This window comes from Pleurodeles waltl, chromosome 3_1, assembly GCF_031143425.1.
Source record: "Pleurodeles waltl isolate 20211129_DDA chromosome 3_1, aPleWal1.hap1.20221129, whole genome shotgun sequence".
In the NCBI taxonomy this organism is placed as follows: Eukaryota; Metazoa; Chordata; class Amphibia; order Caudata; family Salamandridae; genus Pleurodeles; species Pleurodeles waltl.
In genome coordinates this window covers 1943055979-1943077056 of record NC_090440.1, presented here as the reverse complement: position 1 = coordinate 1943077056, position 21078 = coordinate 1943055979, and the positions used below count along the sequence as shown (strand labels likewise).

At 44.4% G+C, this 21078-nt stretch overlaps 1 protein-coding gene across 11 annotated transcripts in view; it reads left to right on the top strand.

Annotated features, from left to right (window-relative positions):
- MYO18A (myosin XVIIIA) overlaps positions 1–21078 on the top strand; it is an 805500-nt gene that overhangs the window by 745007 nt on the left and 39415 nt on the right. For all 11 annotated transcript variants that reach the window (XM_069226228.1, XM_069226223.1, XM_069226221.1 and 8 more), the window contains 2 exons: positions 16520–16642; positions 18025–19448. In XM_069226228.1, the coding sequence (XP_069082329.1) occupies positions 16520–16642; positions 18025–19444 (1543 nt within the window). In that variant the 3' untranslated portion in view covers positions 19445–19448. The remainder of the gene's footprint in view (positions 1–16519; positions 16643–18024; positions 19449–21078) is intronic.

Below are 21078 nucleotides of genomic sequence, written 5' to 3'. Positions count from 1 at the left end.
GCTGAATTCCACAGTATGGGATAATGCTGCTATAAAAAGTGGAGCTTCGATAATAGTGAAATGGAGATGGCATTATGAAATACACCACAGGTGTGCAAATTTGCTCTGCAAGGATGGGATCAATGCCAGATTTGCAGGTTGGCCACTGACTAACTGAAATATTCCCCTTACGTTTATTGTATGTAAATTCATCTCAACTGAACATCCTTAAACAACCCTATCATGGGAGCACTCAGACTTTTGGAACCCAACTCAATAACTGTAAACTACATAGAAATATATTTCCTCCGACAGGAATAAAGGCCCAGCCTTTTGATCTTTTCGATGGGAAATTCTAGTTTATTTCATTTTCTTAACATGAACTTTGCCAAGTTTCCACTGCAGCATCTTATTGAGTCATTATTACTGTAGCACAGAACCTGTCAGCAGCACAGACAAAGGCTAGTGCGATCACTGACATTCTAAATGGCATTCCATCCATGTTTGCCCTCTTCTTGAAAGTTCTGATTTTTGAGACCCTCGACTGTGTACTATTATTTGCTTACACGCAACGTTTTAGCAGTCCAGCATTTCTTTTATCAACTTTTTGGAATCTCCATCAGGTGCAATCCCAACCTACATGGGCCTCCATGCTGTCTACACTTTATAACCATTGCTTCTGGGTAAACACCACTAGAGACAGAGAGGATCCCTGCTGGCACTTATCTATTACAAGCAAGCATTTGCAATTCAATGGCTGTTGCGTTTGCTCGAGTTAGAGCTGTTAGTGTTGTAAATTCCTAACTGGACTTTTCTTACCACATAAATTGAAAATGAAAAGCAAAACAGTTGACGTAAGCAAACCGATTTAAAGCACCATGGCCGCCATGAGTGTGAGCCCAAAGAAGGGACACAAAAGGATAAAGAAGTTCGCTTACAGTCAAACATATTGGCAAACGTGCAATTATCCATGTAACAGGGTCGGTCCCCAAGGCGGTAACAAAACCGCCCGAGTAGGGACAAAACGTAAAGTATTTACCAATGTCATCAAAGGATTTTTGAAAGTCAAGCCCACAAACAAGTGAAAGTGATGGGTGTGAGGTGGGTGTGGTTAAAAGCCCACATAGATACCAACACTTGGGAAAAGCAGCGCTTGCGCAAGGTTTGTTTGACCTAAAAAGGACCTCAAAAAGCTCCTGAGAACTACCAGCTAATTGCCCTTCTAGATGTGGAAGGAAAGTGCTATGCAAAGCTGCTACTAAAAGACCTGGCGCAATGGGCAACCGAGAACCAAATTATCCGATATTTTCAAACAGGGTTCCAGAAAGCATTAGCATTGGCCTCAATGGTAGATCAAAATTTGTCTGAAAAGGACTGACTGCTACTGACTGACTGAACAGATCCGACTCCTCACCCACGCACACAAAGCCCTCCACAACAAGGGACCCGAACTCCTCAACCGCCGCCTCAGCTTCTACACTCCCACCCGTCCTCTTCGCTCCGCCAACCTCGCTCTCGCCGCCGTCCCTCGCATCCGCCACACCACGGCGGGTGGGAGGTCCTTCGCCTACCTGGCGTCCAAGACATGGAACTCCCTCCCCACCATCCTCAGGACCACCCAGGACCACTCCGCTTTCCGGAGACTACTCAAGACCTGGCTCTTCGAGCAGCAGTAACCCCTTCCCCCTAGTGCCTTGAGACCCGCACGGGTGTGTAGCGCGCTTTATAAATATTTATGATTTGATTTGATTTGACTGCTACACGCAGCATTCATCGAGTTCGCAACAGCATTTCACCACAATAATAGAGGTGATTTATAGCACATATTAACAAAATTGAACATACCATAGTTCCTGTTAACAGCACTCATCGGCCTGTATACCAATACCTTGGTCAAGGTAAAATTAACATGGAAATGGGTAGAATCAACAAAAGTTTGTCATTACAAGGGCCAGAAATGGCTGTATTTTCGCCTACTGCTTTTTAATCTTTACTTGGTCGATATGGAGAGTGTCTTTGTGTCCGCGGAGTCCTCCAAAATTGGCAGGATGCCACATGAAGATATTACAATATGAGGACAATACCATACTTTTAGGCCAGATGGCAGTGGAACTGCAGAGGTCCCTAAAAGAATTAGCAGTGTACTACAAGGCAAATGGGATTAAAATAATTACAACTAAAACTAAAATAATCTCCTTCGGCTGACTAGTGAAGAAAAATGGTGCTCGGCGCATTGACTCGGTTCAAATAGAAAGAATGACCTCTTACAAGTATGTAGGAGTGTTGTTGGTGGAATGAGGCCAGTTTGATGCCGACAAGCAAGCTCCTAAAAGTGCTGAGCATTTACAAAGCGTGTCATCGGACTGTTAAAGAACCTTTCCGGACCTAATGTCAACAGGATAAGCAAAGTCATAGAATGCAGATTAACCTCCACGTTACTATATGATGGGATAGTTTTCAGAACAAGGCCATTGGTTTGCTGGACAAACTGAAGTGCAGTACCTTTCGCCAGGCATTTTGATTGTCAGTTGCCACTTCCCCAAGCTCAGATGTGATTGGATTTTAACCTAACGAGTTATCAGCTATTGCCTCACTCTCGATTTTTGGCATATTGTGCAAACCCAATACAGCCCACCTCTAATTCAATAAAACATTCCTCACAGTTAATTCTAGCAACTGTCAATTCCCCCTGGAAATCTTACCTTGAGGTCGCTAGCTGCTGAAGCGATTTGGACGACGGTTCTACGGTGTAAAATAAAATCTAAATTGTTAAATAAAGAGGCAAAATTGAGTTCTGCCAGGCGGGATCTTGAGGAACTAAATACAAAATCCCATGCCAGTTTTTCCACATCCCTCTGCACTTTGCCTCTCATACAACAATACCTAACACAGCCTATAGCACTTTAGAAGAAGAGGCAGCTGATGAGATTTAGGTTGGCCCGAATTCCCCTCAGAGCTTATTGGTATGGAAGAATTGGGAGCAGCGCTGATTGGTCCTGCAGGCTATGCCCGCCACTGCGGAGTCCCTCCTTCACATGGTTTGCATTTGCCCCAAACTGTTGCTGCTGAGAAAATTTTGGTTGAAACCCCTTTTTAGGACTTTGAATATTGGCTACTGCAAAGTGGCAGTGGAAGTGTGTCTGAGAGGCGATTGAAGTCAGTTGACGGCTCGTTCTTTAAAATACATGAAGCAGGGAACCAAAGAGTTCAGTAGGGCTGCCCTGATAGTCTCTTAATTGAGCTCCAGCTGTCTGTACCTGCGGAGGCTAATACCAGACAATGGCAGGGGTTATGATGGAAGGGTAGATTTTTCCCAATAATGGTTTGAATTACGAATTGCCCTATACACCACCCAACCAGACCATAGTTAAAGATATATCTACACCTCATTTTGTTCGCAATGCTGAGACATCACCTCGGTTTATAGGTGGGGACCAAGCAGGTTTGACCAACAGACACATGGCACCCCAGAAAGACAATATCTAGTGGTGTGAAGATTATGTGATTTGTAAGTGCTAAGTTAATGTTTTAACATTAGATCTTTTAGCTTAATATATACATTCATATTGGTCTATATTTTGTAGGAAGTAATCTCTGACTTTTAAACATCTTTTACCAGCTGGTCATCTTAGCTCACCGTTTAACCTTTCTGAGTTTGCAAGAATTAGGATTGTAATGATTTTAATTAATAACGCAATAAAATTATCTTATCTTATCGCCATCAGGTGTTGTTGCGGCAGATGTGCTATTTTAGCACATGCTTTTATCTTGAACTCTTGGTACCAGAGGCCAGAATTTAGAGCTATCATTTATGAAATCTTCTAAGAAGTGATTTTGAGAGAGTGCAGGCTTGTAGTGTGTGACTTGTTGACTGACCACCCTTGTATGCTAGTGCAGAATACCAATAAGCCTGTGGTTAAATTGCTTTTTGGTTCTTGTTGATGCCTGTCTACTCATAAATCAATTGAATGCGTAAAGGTTTCATTAATTTACTGAAACTGAACAGATCCAATCCATAGCTTCTATCTGTTGTTAAGGTATTTCAAAGTATTTCATAGAACTTGTTCCCCAACAGATTTAATCACAATAATCCCAAGCCTGGTGGCAGCCTGCAATATTTGGTGCCCAAAGACATTAAAACTATCTGCCAGCACATTATCATACTGTGCCTATAGATGAGAAGAGTTTGAGATGACCGACAGCTGAGTGGGAAAGGTCTGTTAATTACAGTTTTCCTCACAGTCTGCTTTATATGTCAGATTTTGAAGTCCATAGCAATCCACATTCTGCCCATGCATCGGGTGCAGTAGTAGAGGCTGTTAACTCTGGCAACTACCCAGATTCCTAATCGTCAATTGTTATTCGTGACGTTGCTGTATCAAAGTGTGCTGATGATTGGTCAATTTTCAGTTAATTTTGCGAGTAAGGATGATTCTGAGTCATCCCATACTGTTTCCCCTCTGTGATGAGCTACAGATGTTTGACATTCCATCCAGAAATTACAAGCTTTCTGGGGTTTTCTTTATAGATTCAATCACAGCAGTCACAGGTAGACTTGTATCTTGACTTAAGGTAGTCCTAGAAACTGTTATTCCCCTCTTGGATAAGGCAGTTAGGGAAAAAACGGAATTGCTTAATACGAGAGAATGAAAACCGTGCTAAAAAATTTATGCTGAGCGCTTTACATCTGGGCCTCCCTTCAGTTACAGCCTTAGAAGAATCCACCTCTTTTTCTGATTATTTGGTCTATGAATTGGTGGAGGACGTGGAGTGATCTAAGTAGTCACTTCTGTACACTCATGGAAATGCTAGAATAAGAATTATATCTGAATTTGTGGCCTTCAGAAGACAATCTGTCTATGACATTCTAGCCTCATGTCTGAGATTTAACAGATGATGTGTGGTCTACAGTTTGTTGTGGTTAGCTTGTTCCCAACAACTGCAGATTCCTTCTTGACTCTCAGGGATGCTGCACCACCAAAGCAGTCTTGTCTATTTCTGTAACACCATTTGTCTCTGGATTACTGTATCAACAATATGTTGTGACCTTCGTTGGATGCCTACTTATCAAACGTAGGCCTTTAGGCCCCCCACCAATTATGTTGTTTATCAGCACCTTTACTTTATGTAATGATACTGTTGTAGATGGTGTGCAAACTTCCCACCTGTGTCTACGTGCTTTCCAGGAAAAAAATAATCTCACTCCTCTTTTTTAGTGGATGCATATTTTCACACTTTTTTTATTCAAGGGGTGGCATTAAATGCATGTTAATGACAAGAAAAGTGATTGATAATAGATGTTAAAGGGGGTACCACTTGCATTTTTGTTCTTTTGTTTTATCTGTTGATATGACAAGAAAATAAATCAGAGAGGGAGCAAGCTGGATGTGAGAAGGCAGACCAAGATTATGCAGAAACACTAGTCCCAGAGAACAAGGGGATTTTCAGACATTTATGCACAAAAAAAGTTTTTTCCTTAGTACTTTAGCTTTATTACTGGGAACACTTGTTATTATATAAAGGTGAAGACTTCTTTTTGCTAAAGCTCATTAGTGAGAGTGTTCACAGAAGCAATTTTTATAGTAGCTGCCAAGCTTGCAGGTTTTTGAGTCAGCTCCGTTCTTACATCAGTAGTTGGCTCAGAAAGCTACCCCATGGGAGCGGAGTGTAGAAGACATTCCTCCTACTCTGGACTTGGGCCGTTCACTGTGCCTATAAGAGTATAAAACCAGCTTTTAGAGGATACCACTGAGAGGGCTGCACTACAAGAGAACTGCTTCAGACAGTACACAGGGAAGAGTTTATTTAGGACATGCGGAAGAACCTTGCCAGGAAAGAAGCTTTCTGGAAAGGACAATGGTTTATTTAGTTGCCCTTTAAAGTTTCATCATTGAGGTGGTCCCGCAGGCAAGCCGTGATAAGGTATTTGGTGGTGTTTGAGAAGAAGTGAATGTCTAAAGTTGTTTCCTGGCAAAGTGCCCCATTTACTTTTAATGGTTGGGGAGGACCCAATGCTCTAAGAGAATGGTTTTCGCCATCATTCGAAACGGCCGGACGAAACCTTCCCAGCACTACTTGAAGAAAAGTGACACTGTAAACAGCGTGAACATAGATGGCGCCTATCCTATAGTACAGACGATCTCTTTTGTTTTAGAGAGGCCAAGAAAACAGACCATAAACTGATTTTTTTTTAAAAGTGTATTTCACCACAAAACTCGAAGAGGCCAACCAGGTCCCCAAAACCATTTTCATCATATCAAAAATTTTCCTGCAGCCCAAAACTCTTTCAAGAGCGATCCCCCTCTTCCAGGCCCTCTGTGACCAGATTTCAGCCTTCTTTGTGGAAAAGATCCAGGGTATACAGCAGGGATTCACTTCTACCACCATGGCTGATCCCTTAAGGGGCTGAGTGTCAAGCGACCCTTACAATGGGACTAAGGCCAGTCTAACCACATTTTAAGCTATCTCCCTGTCACTATCATGGCGAACTATCCTTTCCTGCAAATCAGGCTCACCCCACAGTTTCTGTCCACCAGCCGTCCTTCATAAGGCCATTGACACAGTAAATCCATTCATCAACCAAATTCTCAATACCTCTTTAGCTACAGCTGAAGTTTCGTCAGTGTGAAAATTCCAGTTGTTGTGCCGTTACAAAAAAGGCTTCTAGCAGATCCCACCAATTGTCCAATCTCAAGCCTATCTCCCTGCTGCCCGCACTAACTAAAATATTGGATGAAACCGTGAGCCAGCTACTCACCACCTTCCTGGAAAGTTCCAACTCTCTCCATCCACACTAATCTGGTATTAGACCTAAACACTCCACCGAGTCGGCCATACTTGAGGTCTCAAAGACCATTAAAATGACCCTAGATGCTGGGAATGATGCGGTATTTATACTGTTGAACCTTTCTGAAGCAATCAGTATCATCACACATGTTATTCTTCTCCAGCATACCCAGGATGTAAAGGTCTCCGATAAAGCCCTATCTTGGCTTAAATCCTTTCTAACCAATAGGATACAAACTGTTGTATTAGGAGAATTTTCTTCCAAATAAAAACTGATCACTAGGGCGTTTCACAGGGATCATCCCTTAGCCCTGCTCTCTTTAATATCTATATTGCCCCTCTTATTTCTCTAATTGACCCATATGGAACCGGAACCACCTCTTACGTGGATGACTCCCAGTTGATTCTCTCTTTAGGCAAAGGATTAACTAGTCCAGAACTGAATTTCCAAAAGTGCCTCTCCAGTGTCATTTTATGGATGCAAAACAATCATCTCAAGTGCAATTCTGAGAAAACAGAAATTCTCTTCTTTGGAAAATCTAATCTTTTTTCTCCCACATGCTGGTGACCAAACATTCCCCTCTCCATCAGGCATGGTTAAAGTAGCAAAGAATTTGGGGTTCAAATTTGATACCAAACTATCATTTCAACCTCAAGCGGCAGCAGCAGCCAGAATGGGTTTTAACCTGATTAAACCCTTCAAGAAATGATTTCACTTCCTTCTCCTCACTGCCAGGAAAACTGTGGCACTGGCCCTCATTACGTCTAGACTCAACTATCGCAACAGCTTATATGTGGGCTGCACAAAATAGCTAATTTATAACCTTCAGATGGTTCAACATGCAGCAGCCAGAGTGCTGCTACAGCTTCCTAAACAGACCTCTGCATCAGCGGCATTAAAAAGACTCAATTGGCTACTTGTACCAAAAGGAATCTTGTTTAAGACACTGTTAAGGCCACGGGCCCGAAATATCTCACGGCTAGATTCAGCCACCAGAAGACACTGAGAACACTGAGATCCTCTTGTGCAAATCTGGTGAAGCCCTCCTCCTTCAGATTAAAAGCCTGATGTGGAAAATAGTTCGTGGTGATATGCCCCAAGGCCTGGAACCAACTGCCAATGCATCTCCGATTTATAAATATGGCAGATGCCTTTAAAAAAAACTCTGAAGATGTGGATTTTCAAAGCCTCTGATGCTCTCTGTCTTGCCCTCCTTTAGATTTCTCCATTCAAGCCTTGGATAAGGCTTATACTGCTGCTTAGTACAATGCCAGAGTGCTCATTTCCGAGTGACAGTGCACTTTAGAAACATCGCATTCATTCATCATTTTGTCCTGCCTTTAAGACCTTCCCTTTTGTTCCAGTGGCATCAGGTGTCTTAGAAAGGTCTTGGAGAGCAAATCCACCACTCTGACCCCACCTGGTCCTGGGAATTCCTGAGATTTTCCTGTTGCCTATAAAGAAAATTCGATTTTTTTTATGGACTTTCATATAATTAATATATTACATTAGCAGAATTGTTGCTTTTCTAGTAGTGCTGTTTATTTTGGCTTTTGTTGGGCTTTGCGTTTACACAGTAAATGTAAATGTATGTGTATTGTCGCCCTACAAGAAATAGATTAGCTGAGGTTTCATGGTTTTGCTTCTACAGGTTTACATTTTATGAGGCATCAAGTATTTGTTTCATTCAAATTATGTGCTTGCTCCTGCTTAGTCTTTACCTATGATCTGGTGTTTTAATGAAGCCTCGCTCTGAGGTGATTGGGCAATACTCACTGAATCTCTTAACTTTCGAAGTGGAATTTACTGTTGCCTAGAGCATTCGTGAAATGCAGGATGTCTTGTCTAAGCCTGCATACCATGTTTACAGTTCAGATCCTAACTTTATAAGATGGGATCTGTGTACTAAAATTATTACTTTGTAGTTGCTTGAAAATAATGTTCTCAGTTTTCTGTGTTTCCTCTTGTGAAGTGCCAAGAAAGGCCAAGATCATTTCTTTCTGGCGTTTAGGGTAAATGATGTGCTTTATTTCAATGTGAATAATTAAAAGTAATGTCCCATTTTTGCCACACTTTCTTTGCCTGTAGGCCTCTGAACCCTTTGTGAAAGATTTTGGCTTCCACTTATTTTCTGTAGAAAATTCATTCTGAAATGCACCCTAGTATTTGCCAGCGGGGCTTAAAAGCTCAAGCACACAACGTCACATCTAAGTGTGCTTTCCTTTGTTAGTTCATCCCTGAATTATTCGAGATTTATTTTCATGTTTTATATCTCCCCTTTGGGTTTAAGTTTGTCTGTCTTTGAAAATCTTATCATTGTATCCCAACCAAAGCAGAGGCATGGTTTCTTTCTAATTTACAGCGAGGTTTTTCATCCTCTGGGGAAGAAGAGAGGGTGAACTTTTCTGTTAGTAATATTGTTAGTTGGAATAGTCTCTCTTGATCACACCGTGTGTACCTGGAGCAGAAGGCCAAGGGACGCCGCATTATCAGAAGATGTGTCCTCCCTTCGCTCCGCACCCCGAAGCCGCGAAACTCTGATTTTTTTCCCCCACCGAGGATTCACCGGTGGTGACTGAAGAGTTGCTGCAGGAGAATCCATAACCGCTAATGATAAATGTAATAGTGTGTAGCAGTGACGGAGGGGCACTGGAGCCTGCCTGTCACCCTCAATTAATGCCCCGCGCCGCTCCGACTCCGTTTGTTTGTTCCCAGGTGGTTCAGGGCACAGTAAACTAATAGCACACCAGTGTCGACATAAATTGTGTTTGACGACATTTAATTCCAGGTGATATTTTTAAATCTTAGTTTACCATGACCTTCTCGGGCATGCTGCACACTCCACCCAAACTCTACAGTTGGCTTGTGGTCGTGTTAGTTCTTATTTTGGTTTAAAAGAAGCGCTGTCACAAAGTACTAACCTGTTGAGGGGCGGTGACAATTCGGAGCGGATCTGGTTTTGGGACACCTTGAGCCATAAGAAACATGAAGGTTTATCTTCCAGAGAGGTGTTTTAAAATGCCTATGTGGAGGCTGACACTTGTATTTTTCCCATTTGTGTTATATATAATACTACGGTTTTGTGCTTTAATAGCACGTCTATCTGACTTCTTCTCACAGACACACAGGAGCAGCTGTTGATTGGCTGTTCCATCCCCAGGGCCATCCTGATAGGACAGTGTTTGGGTTCATAATTGTCTGCTGATGTTAAGTCTCCATTGCCTGTGTTTAGCCTGTTCTTCGCCACAAGCTAATTTTTACAAGTCTTTCTGGCCTCCTTATGTGGCCAGTAGGTGCCCCATTCTTAACTTTTAATGTAGGAGGTAGGTGGTCAGGACATGTGTCTTCTGTATTGACTGAAGTAGAGAAGCAACGCAGGCATATTCAGCATTTTTTAGTCTCCACTCCTCTGGAAGCACCTCTTGCACCTTTGGTTCAGACAACCAGTGTTCCTTCAGTGCTGCACCTCGTCAACCTACTAAACCCACTACAAACTGAACAGATTCCACTTCACTGAAACAGCTCTTTCTTCAGCGCAAACTTCCTTGCATCTGGCTACCACTATGGCTTTTCTTCTGTTCTCATTTTCCTACCGCTTTGATAAGCACTTCACCATGCTTCTGGCCTTCACCTCCCTAAGTGTTAACAGGTAAGGCACTTGACTCGTCTTCTTACCTTTCCCACCACCTTTTGCCCTCCTGACGCTCCTTTCTCTCACCATCAACACCCCCCTCCCACCCCCACCCTTTTAGACAGATTGTACCACAAGGCTAAGTCATTGGACTGCTCCTGTTTGCCCACTGCACCAACTGCCTTGGTGACATATTCCCCTTCTTCAGCTTCTTGCAACACCTAGAATCTGACGAGATGCAAACCTGTTCTCTTTCCCTCCCTTGTGCCCCTCCTAAACTAAAATGTCATTTGTCTATAGTATGTGAGGGACAGTGTGGCTTTTTGGCTTTTGGTTTGCTAATATTAGAATGGTCCAGGAAGAAATCTTTTAATTCACTACCTCAGCAGCTTCCACCTGTCTCTCCATCCTCGCCACCACCTTACTTTCTTCTTCTACCCTTCAGGCATGCTAACACCTGCCTCTACCCCAGGGGTGTAGGCACACAAGTTAACTTTACTTGGTTGACTTATTAAGTTACATCCACCCTCTGCTCCTAAAGTTCTCCTGCTCATTATTACTAACTGTCTTTCCAAAAGGTGAATACAATATATTGTTAAGAAGCAAGCTGCACTACGGTATCAGTTTGCTTGCCTGCCTGCCTATGACAGGATTAACAGTTTCACCATCTGGACACGATTTAGCCTTCCCAGAACATCAAAATTGCTACTTATCTGATACCAAGTAGTTTGGTTGCCTTCCAGAGGGCAAAATTCAAGATGCTTCCCCTTTTGTATGAAGTCACAAAAAAACACTGCCCCTCCGAACCTCTTATAACTGGTCACACACCACACCCATCAGGTTTCCTATGTCCCATAACTCTTCATCTCCTTGTGCAGCCAAATATTAGTAGGCCCTTCAAGGTTCACATTGTCTTAACTACTTGGTCCTCTTCTCCGGGACACCCTTCCTCAAAACTACTACCTCCTCACTCACTGGGTTTAAACACAACTTCAAATCACAGGAACTTAACCTGGAAAGACCACTGGGGTAAAACCTGATCCTTCTTTTTCCCTGTACCAGTGTCATTGCCATGCCGGCGTCTCACTGTTCAACTCAATCTGTTAATATACTGTATACTGAACTTAGTGCTAGATATGAGATGTCTTGTTAGAAGAGCTGGTAGTTCCTCCATAAAGCAGAGTACCGCAGTGGTCTCTGTGGGCAAAAGCAAATGTGAATCTGAGAATTTGTATGTGGAATTCCTCTGTGTCAACGCAGTTGTTGGAGCTTTCTAAAGGGTTCAGGTCAGAGCTGTCTGTGTACTCAACCCCGGGGCAGTTCTCTCTGTAGCCCTCAACAAACAGGAATAGGGGGCCTTGGCGCCTTACCCACGTTGACATTTTGAATAGCTCTGTGTACAGAAAGCATGTCCAGTGTTGGGTGCTGGGAGGCAGCGAGCAGCTGCAAAGTGTAGCATCTGAGTAGCTTTTTGCCCATTAGATTCCCGGATGCCCGAAGCCTCCATTTTGAGAGGCCATGTTCTTGTTGTCGCTGTATGGGACTTGGAACCATTTGTGTTTTTTCCTCCTCATTCGGGGTAGCATTGGCTTAGGCAACTGCAGTATGCTGCAATTCAAGATATTAGCTTGTGCTAGCAGAAGCAGGGCTCCAGGGCTTCGACAACATTCTCCTTGCCTTAGAAAGGAGTGACTTATGCCCTGAAATACAGTAAGCCAGATCCTTGTCCACTTGAACTCTCACTCCATGTTAAATTAAAGGAAAGGACAAGAATACCACCCCTGTGGTGCAAATATCTATCACGCTAGAAGTCATATCCCTCTTTAATATCCCACCCTGGAGTGTGAGGTGAGGTGTAGCTGTGTGCCCCTGACTCCGCAAAACACACCAATCCACCCCTTTCAATTCCCAAAATTGGGTCTGTCTGTTCCTGGTACAGGAGTTATAACTGCCTCTTAACTTTGTGTATGGCTGTTACCTTGGCTGACAGCTCACTTAACTTTTACATGTGTATAGACCCAGCTCTGCCAAATACTACACATCAGGGGTGTGACTAACACATTTTAGTGTGGTGGTCCGCATCACCACACTGAAAAACTTTAGTCACGCGTTTATAGCATCTCCTGACACTCTGCGCTGTGAGGCACAAGCCCTGATGTTGGAGAAGCTGCATGAGCAGCGCGAGTAGCGCACTTCTTTCAGAGTACACACTGTGGTGCCACAATGCTGAGCCTGCAGACAGCGCCTTACTTACAAGAAACTTGGCAACAGTGAGTACTGAATGCAATTGGCACCACACATCGCGCTGCCACTGCTTTAGTCAGGCTGGTTACACAGGTGACAAGCTAAGAATCACTCAGCCTAGAAGGCATATCATGTGAGGTGTGCTCACCACCACACACTTCAGAATTTCAACTTGACAGCTCTGTTCAGCTCAAAGTGAGCTTTTATATATTTGAGAACGGCACTGGCAGTCTATGTTTCTTATAAAGGCGGGCTTGGGCTTCGGAGCAGTCAACCTGAGCCCTGCCTGGCCTGTCCCAGTCTCTCGAGCAGGCCATCCGTCCAATGGCTGCACGAGTCTGCTACATTACAGCGCATGAATGAATAATCTCTGGCAGCGCCTTCCAGCAAAGGGGCACTACTACCCACGGGTGGCCGGTGAAGACACAGTTGTGCAGCAGCTTTGTTTGGGTCTTGCCTAGGCAGCTCATGCGCGGTCTCTTCGAGACGTGCTGTGTCCAGTCTGTGGGCTTTCAGCCGCCTACTGCTGATGATTTGTTAATGAAAGCTTTGTTTTCCAGAGCTTGCTTCTATGTGGTTTCTTTGTGTTATATGTTCTTGCTTCTCGTGTCTTGCTCTGTCCCCGGTGCAGTGACCTATTAATTGTATCCTTCCCCTTTAGTGTATGTCCCTTTGTGTTTACGTACTCCTTTTCTCTTTGCAGAGTGCCCATTTCTTCAGAAGGTGCTGTTTTCATGTGCTTTGCTAATGCTTGTGCGCAGCGCTTTCTAAGCTTTCGTTTTTACAGTGTGCTACATTTGTTTAGCAAGGCTTTCTGGTGTGTATGGAGATATTTGTAATTTGTTCTTTTACTTAACACCCACCAGCAAAGACCAGGGAGAGGAGATTCTACTCAGCAGGAGACCTCTTGTGCTCAATTCTGTCTAGCACTCGGTAAAAGACAAACAGCTTCAGGGCACTGTATTTCCACAATTTGGGAATATAGAAAATACTTAAAACTTGACATTTTAGTCCAATGAGTCAATTGAACTACAACTCCCATAATGCAATGATCCAATTAAAGAGAGCACTCCAAAGTGTAATGAAATGACAAAAAGTCCAAGTTACTAATTAAAATGTATCTTTATTCATCATCACGTATCAAAAAGCACGCCAGTCAACCACTCCCAGAATGCATTAGGTTGTTATGTTAAAAGCCTGACTCTTGAAACGTGACTCGATTCACAAGTGTACGATATGAGAGATGCACTATGCATATTTTTATCTGTTGCAGTGAAAAAGCATTTCACCACTAATCCACAAATATTTTGGTGCATAGCATTCTCAGTTTGTGCAGCTCCTCCAGTGGCTGTCACACAAACTTTGTCCCGAGCGAGGCCTCTTATGCAGTTCTCTATGACAGCTGTGTCAACCCATGTCTGCCACACAGCTCTGACCACCACAAGCACCAGCAAGTAAACCGCTGGGCTTAGACTGCAAATTGTACTAGCTGCAAAAGAAACAATAACAGCCTTGAACTGTTTTGTTCACTGAGCCAGAGAGAACTTTGTGAGCTGCCTCCACCTGGGCCTACTCCCGCCAGAGACCATAGAGGGTTGGTTATTGTAATAGGATCTCACCCACCACCAGAGAGAGCAAGTAACAGGAAGAGGGTGGGTGCAGCACCCCAGTATTAAAATGCAGGTTAGTGCCACCCTCCTTGCCATAGCCATCGGAGGCTGCAGTATTATGTACTGCTGTGCAGCAGTCGAAGTGCATTAAGGATGTATGGGAACTGTGATGCTGCATGCAGTGGGGGACGGGTCAGTGAGTAGGGCGGGGTCAAAGTTATGGCTAAAATAAAATATTCTCTCGGGTTTTTATTTTTTGGTCTTTTATCGACATGTAGGTACACATAAAATAACATGCAGCTTAAATGAAAAATTAATTTCGAAAGTTGTTACTCATTGGGCAATGCAATATCGTACATTATGAAACCTCTGTTAGTTAATGCTCTGCATGGGACCTGTGTGTAACCAGAGAGCCACAGAATTAAGTATTTGTGCAGTGGAGAAAAGTGAAGTGTATTTTTACTGCTACAAGGTCACAACCTGTGACTGAAAGCTCTGTGAATATGTAATTCATTATTTTAAACTTAAATTACACACAGTATAAAATAGACTGCTACAAGACGCCCAAAATGTTTCCGATCCACACCATAAAATACCACATCATACCACAAAATTAAAAAAACAAACTACATAATTAAACTCCACAGCATACCACTACACAACACAAAATACCATTACACATCATTACACTCCATGACACACATCCCACACCACATATTTCCAGTATGCTCAAAACCACATAATTACTATCCACATAATTCCAATGCACATGACGTGCAACTCCACTACGCACATCCACTCCACACCACACAATTCCACAACTAACAATTCCAATTCAACCCACTCCAAACCACATACATCCACTCCAAAATACATAATGAAGGACATTGTCATTTACAATGCCAACAGCTTTGACTCTCGCGAAATCGTGCCCGATTGCATTGAAAATGCTTGCTTTTTCATTGCCATCTCTCAGGACTGCAGACAAGTCTCTCTGGTACCTGTTACACCTCACAGTGCTCTGCACTGTGAAGAGGGTTGGGCCTACAGGGCTGCAGTGCCAGGCCAACGCCAGTCTCCCAGATTAGCCAGAAAGGAGGGAAGAATGGAACTATATTCTACTCACAAATATGGCTGCATCCGACCCGCGGGCTCAGAGCCAGGGAGCGAGTACAACAGGGAGACATCCAGAGTCGAGGGCAGTATTGCAGCAGTGCAACCTCGCCCAGTCCACGGCCATTCACTGGTGCGTGACGCACAATGAAGACAAAACTTTCAGCCCCTGGCTTTTAAAGAAGAGCTGAGCCAAAGATAGCCGCACATTGAGACTGTCTCAGCTGGACAAAAATTTAGCACATCAGTCCATCTCTGAGTGAGTGGGGGAGGTAATTTATTTGGCTCACCCCACGTCAGCAACTTTTTTTCTGGAAACAACATATGCTGAATGTAAACGTGACTGTAGCCTTTGCTTTGTATGAGGCGGATTGGTATCTGAGTGATAAAAAAAAATAACATTCATGTTTTTAACTTTGCTAACCTGCTTTGAAAGAAATATGTTTTTGTATTGGATTGTGCTTCAACGTGAGTTTTCTGAACAGCCACCCCTTTATTTCCCTCTTTATGTGTCCTTGCATGTTAGTGGTTTTGCAGCAGTTTCGAGACCCGTTTGGAGTTGTTCATTGCTCCAAGGGGGCGGGGGAGTCAGATGTTTGAAGTGACTTCAGTGATTGATTTTACTCATAAGAAAGAGACACTCAAAGCGTCACACATTTGGCAGTGGAATGTCACTCCTAAATACACTGAAACCATCGAAATGCCACACATAAGCAATTGGAAACTTGGCAGGTATGATACACCTGTTATAAAGACTGCAAACACCCAGTATTATTACTACTCAATTCAGTGGTGCTGCATTGCCAAATTTCGAACGAATGAGGGCTGAATCGGTCTTGCGTGGATTCTAAGTCGTGAGCTTCAGATGTCAGCAGCGAGCGTTAACCATCCTGCAAACCCATGGCTGGTGTTCCCTGCTGTACTGTTCCAGTGTAAAGATCCAGCCCCAGAGCTCCCGTGTATATCGTATGACCATGTTCACCACACTGCACTCCGAGGACTCGGGGTTTGTCAGGATCCCCTGTTGTGTGGTTTTGTTGTCCAGGGTGGGCATTACCTCCTCCCACAGCCCCCGCTGCGCGTCTGCCGGTGTCCTCGCGCCCCTCTCCCCGCCAGTAAATAACCTCCCGCCTTTCTTTCTTTTTTCGCCTACAGCGATGGGGACTCGGACGGCGACTCGGAGCTGGAGGAACGCGTGGACGGCGTCAAGTCGTGGCTCTCCAAGAACAAAGGCTCCGCCAAGACCTTCTCCGACGACGGCAGCTTGAAAAGTTCGAGGTCAGTGTGCGGGCGTCCGCCCATCTGCGCCGCCGTGTGCCCAGGGGCGACAATTAGAAACCGTTCCCTTTCCATAGCAACAGGTAGAGATGCGGAGCGGGCGGGGAGGGGGTTCAGCGAGGAGCAGGCGTGGGAGTGCCACCGGCTGTAGCAATCTTGGATTGATACGTGCACTTCATGTGCGTGACTGGAGCGCGCTGACCTTCTCCGCAGGCCATCTCCGCGCAGAATTATTAAATGCGAATGATTGTCCGCTTAACTCAGTGTTATCCGCCTTCAGAGTTTTCCACTCCTCGTGGCGTGAGCGTTGTGCTTGCATCGTTCTCTGCGCCGAAAAGATTGTCATGCCACTTTTTGTTTTATTCCCTAAATTGTTGTCTCAATCGGTCCGAGGTTGTGTGTACCATTTCAGCAGCATTTCTGCTTCCGGAAGCCAGTATGCCTAAGAGGGGCTGAATCATGAACTACGTACTTTCCTGAAAAGCTTTGTTTTAAATTAGTAGGATACACGATTTCTGGGATATTGTCACTTACACACCAACTTCACTCAACTTGCACTAAGAAGTGTTCGTTCATCACAAACGATGCCCACAAACTGATGACCAGGCATGTAGATCACAGACAGGCGGATACAGATGCGTAAACCTAGGTGTACACATGTGCGTAAATCAGTTTCTGCACCTGCGCATATGGTTCATGATGACAACGCCTACTGAGCAGCGGCACGTTTTTCCAACCTGCGTCCCTAGTTTACCTCGGCCGCTAACATTGAAACATGCGTGTGCCCTCCTTGAAACGGATGAGACGACTTGTGCACTGAAGCATTTTCCTGATATTTGTTCACAGGGCCGTACAATGAGAGAATCAGAACTTACCTCCTTACCACATTGAGTACTGTGGATTGTACTGGTATGACGCAGACTGCCATCTGGAAGTGCATCCCCAGTACCCCCTTTGTCAGCTGTAGGTCGCCCTGTTGACACACTGTGGCCACAGAGCCTTATCACTGCCTACAGGTTGATGTGGCTGTCACTTGCGGCTTGATAATCTTATGTCAGATGTCATAATACATAAGTTAACTCTGCATTCAAAGGCCTGTTCTCTATAGTTACCCCTTGTCCTCAGACGATTCATGTTTCACTCATATGCCCTTGGCTGTGCAGCCTTCAAGATTGTTTGCGGTCTTCAACGCCAACTGGTTGGCCAACACAGTGATCGTTTAAACTAGTCTACACAATACCAGAGCCTGTCTTTCACATGCCTAATAGTTTCTATGACATTTCTATTTCCATAAGCTAATATCTGTCTTTCTTTTTCTCTCTCTGTTTCCATCTCTGCGTCTGCGTGTTCTTTGTATCAATGTCTTTATCCCCTTTCTCCAGATTTGCAGCAAACTCTGACATAAAGGAGGGCAAGGAAGGCAAGGAAGGCAAAGAGGGAAAAGACTATAAGGAGCCAGAGGAGAGGCCCATCTCTGTGATGAGCTCTCTTAGCTACAGGAAGCGGGCTAACTTGAAGGATTCCATTGGCGGCAAAGGGGACGAGGACTCTCTATTCTCCACCCTGAAGGAGAGGGCCACCTCTCCGGATCGATCTTTCCGGAAGTCCCAGAGGAACTCTGTGGGGAATGCTCTGGACGAGACCTACTCTGTGAGCTCATGGAAGAAATCTCAAGGCAGTGAAGATTTGGATGACCGAGGATCAATGATCTCCCAGGCCTTCTCGGAGGCCTCTAGCAGAGCCAGGAAGGGCTTAGAGAAAAGGTGGTCGATTGCAAGCCCCGACTTTGACAAGGTTTCAGCTGTGTCTGCTTCCACGAGCCGGGCCTCCCTGCGGCGGGGGCTGGATCCCGATGATGACTTAAGGTCATCATTGAGCTTTGCTATGTCCAGTCCACCTAGCCTAAGACGTAGTACATCAAGACACGATGATCCTTTGGGGGTACTTTCCACTGCCATCAGCCCTTCTCTCACCCGTAGATCTGACTATGGACAGGGTAGTCCCACCACAAGCAATCGCTCTGATTCCAGACTGTCCTTGTCAAGAAGCCAATTCACTGACTTTGATGATGCCTCCAGCATCGCCCCTAGTGACAGTCGATCAATGTATAGTCAGCATTCAACTGGCCGTAGCTTTTCAGTCCCTCCAAGACCTCGGACTGAGGCTTCTGATGAAAACCAGCCAGAAGGCTCCGATATCAGACCTGTCGGTCATCGCAACTACTTAGACCCTGATCTGGAGGCTGCTATCAATGAAGTCTTGAACTATAAGCCAATCAAGTTTAAGAGGACAAGCCTAGAGCATGATTCAGAGGAGGAGGAGGATGACAAGAGAAGCGTTAGAAGCTTAAAGAGCTCAAGGGTGGAGACAGTAGAGCATTCCTCGGGTCTTCGGCGGTCTGCTTCAGCTATGGAAGTCTCCAGGCCACATAGTCGACGAAGCCGAAGCAGAAGAAAGAGGTCAGAGTCATCGGAGTCTTCACAGGAAGACCGCAAAAAGAAAAGCTCTAAGAAGCATGCAAAAAAGTCTAAGAAGAAATCCAAAAAGAAGGAAACCGATTCAGAGTCCTCTGAATCTTCCTCTGATTCAGAATCCTCCTCAAGCTCCACTGTCTCCTACCGAAGTAGTGGAAGTGTGAAGAAAGGCCCCAAGAAAAAGGATCCCTCATCTGATGGGGAGGGTACCCAGGACAGGAAGAGCCCTGAGCAGGAGAGCAAGCATGGCAAGAAGGAAGAAAAGAAAAGGAAAAAGCAGATGGATAGCCTAATGATGAAGTACCTGTACAGGCCTGAGAGTGATTAAGTCAGTAGGTGTTTACGTTTGTGTTTTGGAGCATGAGACTACACAGTGTGCCTTTTACTAACACATTTACTACTCTTCTGCGGTGAATAGTCCTACTTATTCAGTTTGACTCATCCAGCATGCCCTCTAAAACCAACTGATGTTTGAGAAACATGCTGCCCAATCTGTGCTACTAAGCAGGCTGTGCTCTTCAGAGTGATCATTGTTTGCAACTTGTGAATATTATCTGAGGCATGTACACATTTTTGAAAAGCATGTAAACTCTTCCTTTGTGTGCTCCACTTTTAGAACATATTGTAGTTGTAAGATGGGCCAGGGAACAGCCGCTATTTTTTTATACCTGCCATCCTGGCGGCATTTCACTGGACATCATTCAACATGGGTTTCACATGCTGGGTTCCTGGTTACCCCCAGAGGTCTCTAACACCCCCTGTACTTGCTCAGCACCTACAGTGCAGAGTGAGTGCTTCTGCACATTTTGGACAGCTTGATTTTACCAGGATCTGTTTGTTTATTGGAGAGTTCTTGACGATCCCTGAATCACTTTGAAAGGCCTGGCAGCTTGAATCACTGGTAATGTTTGTGAGACCGCATATGAACTGGCAGGCCAGTTGAGATCGAACAGTCAGAAAACAGAAAGGATGCAGGTCAGGATGTTGGGTTATGTCTTAGGGAAGAAGTTCCTAAGATGCTGTTTATGGACACACTGCATTTGGGACACCTGTTGAGAAAGGAAGCTAGAAAGTTGGATACTACAGTTTGTGGATCTGAAGGTCTCTCTGCACATCCGTGTGAAAGAAGGATTTGAAAACGTAGGGGAGATTGCTGATTAGCTCAGAAATTGGATTTTCTTGTATCTTACTTCTAAACAATGCACGGTTTGTCAGTGATCCCCGTGTCAGGCAAAGGTTCTAGAGCGCTTTCAAGCAGAGTACTCCTGCATTGAAATGTATTAATATTTTATTTTCTTACAACTTTTTTTATTTTAAGTATAGCCGTAAAGTAGGACCAGTGCTCATCTTTCACAGAATACTACATTTGCTGTTGTATGTTGATGATACTTTAGCTAATGGCCCTCATAGAAACACATGTAGAACTAGCAAGAATATGGCATCCATTACTTACCGATAATGGCATTACTCCTAGTCCTACTCCCTCACCTTCCTTCTTAACCAGTGAGGCCTCTTGCCTCCAATAGACCCCTCCCTTCTCTAAATAAAAACTCCCTCTGCCCCCCCTCCTCTGTTATAAGTAAATAAGCAAACCCATACACTCAGTTGGTCCGTACTAGCAGGGTGGGAGCGAACTAGAAGGAAGGCACGGGAGTAGGACTAGGGGAAATGCCATTATCAGTAAGTAATGTATGCATTACCTCTCGTCCCTCCCTCACTTTCCTTCTTAACCAGTCAGACATAGCAAGCGAAAAAGAAACGGACAACTGAGCCAGAAAGAACCAAAGGAAAGATAAAGAGCCCAAACAGCGTACCAAACAGAAAGTCGCACTCAGTAATACGAAAAGAGAATCCAAATATAGATGGGGGAGCCCAAGGCATAGCCCAGGAAACCCCAACCCAGAGGCCCCCTGCAATGCAATCACCATAGAGGCCAATCAAAACCAAGGATGAAGAGCCCAA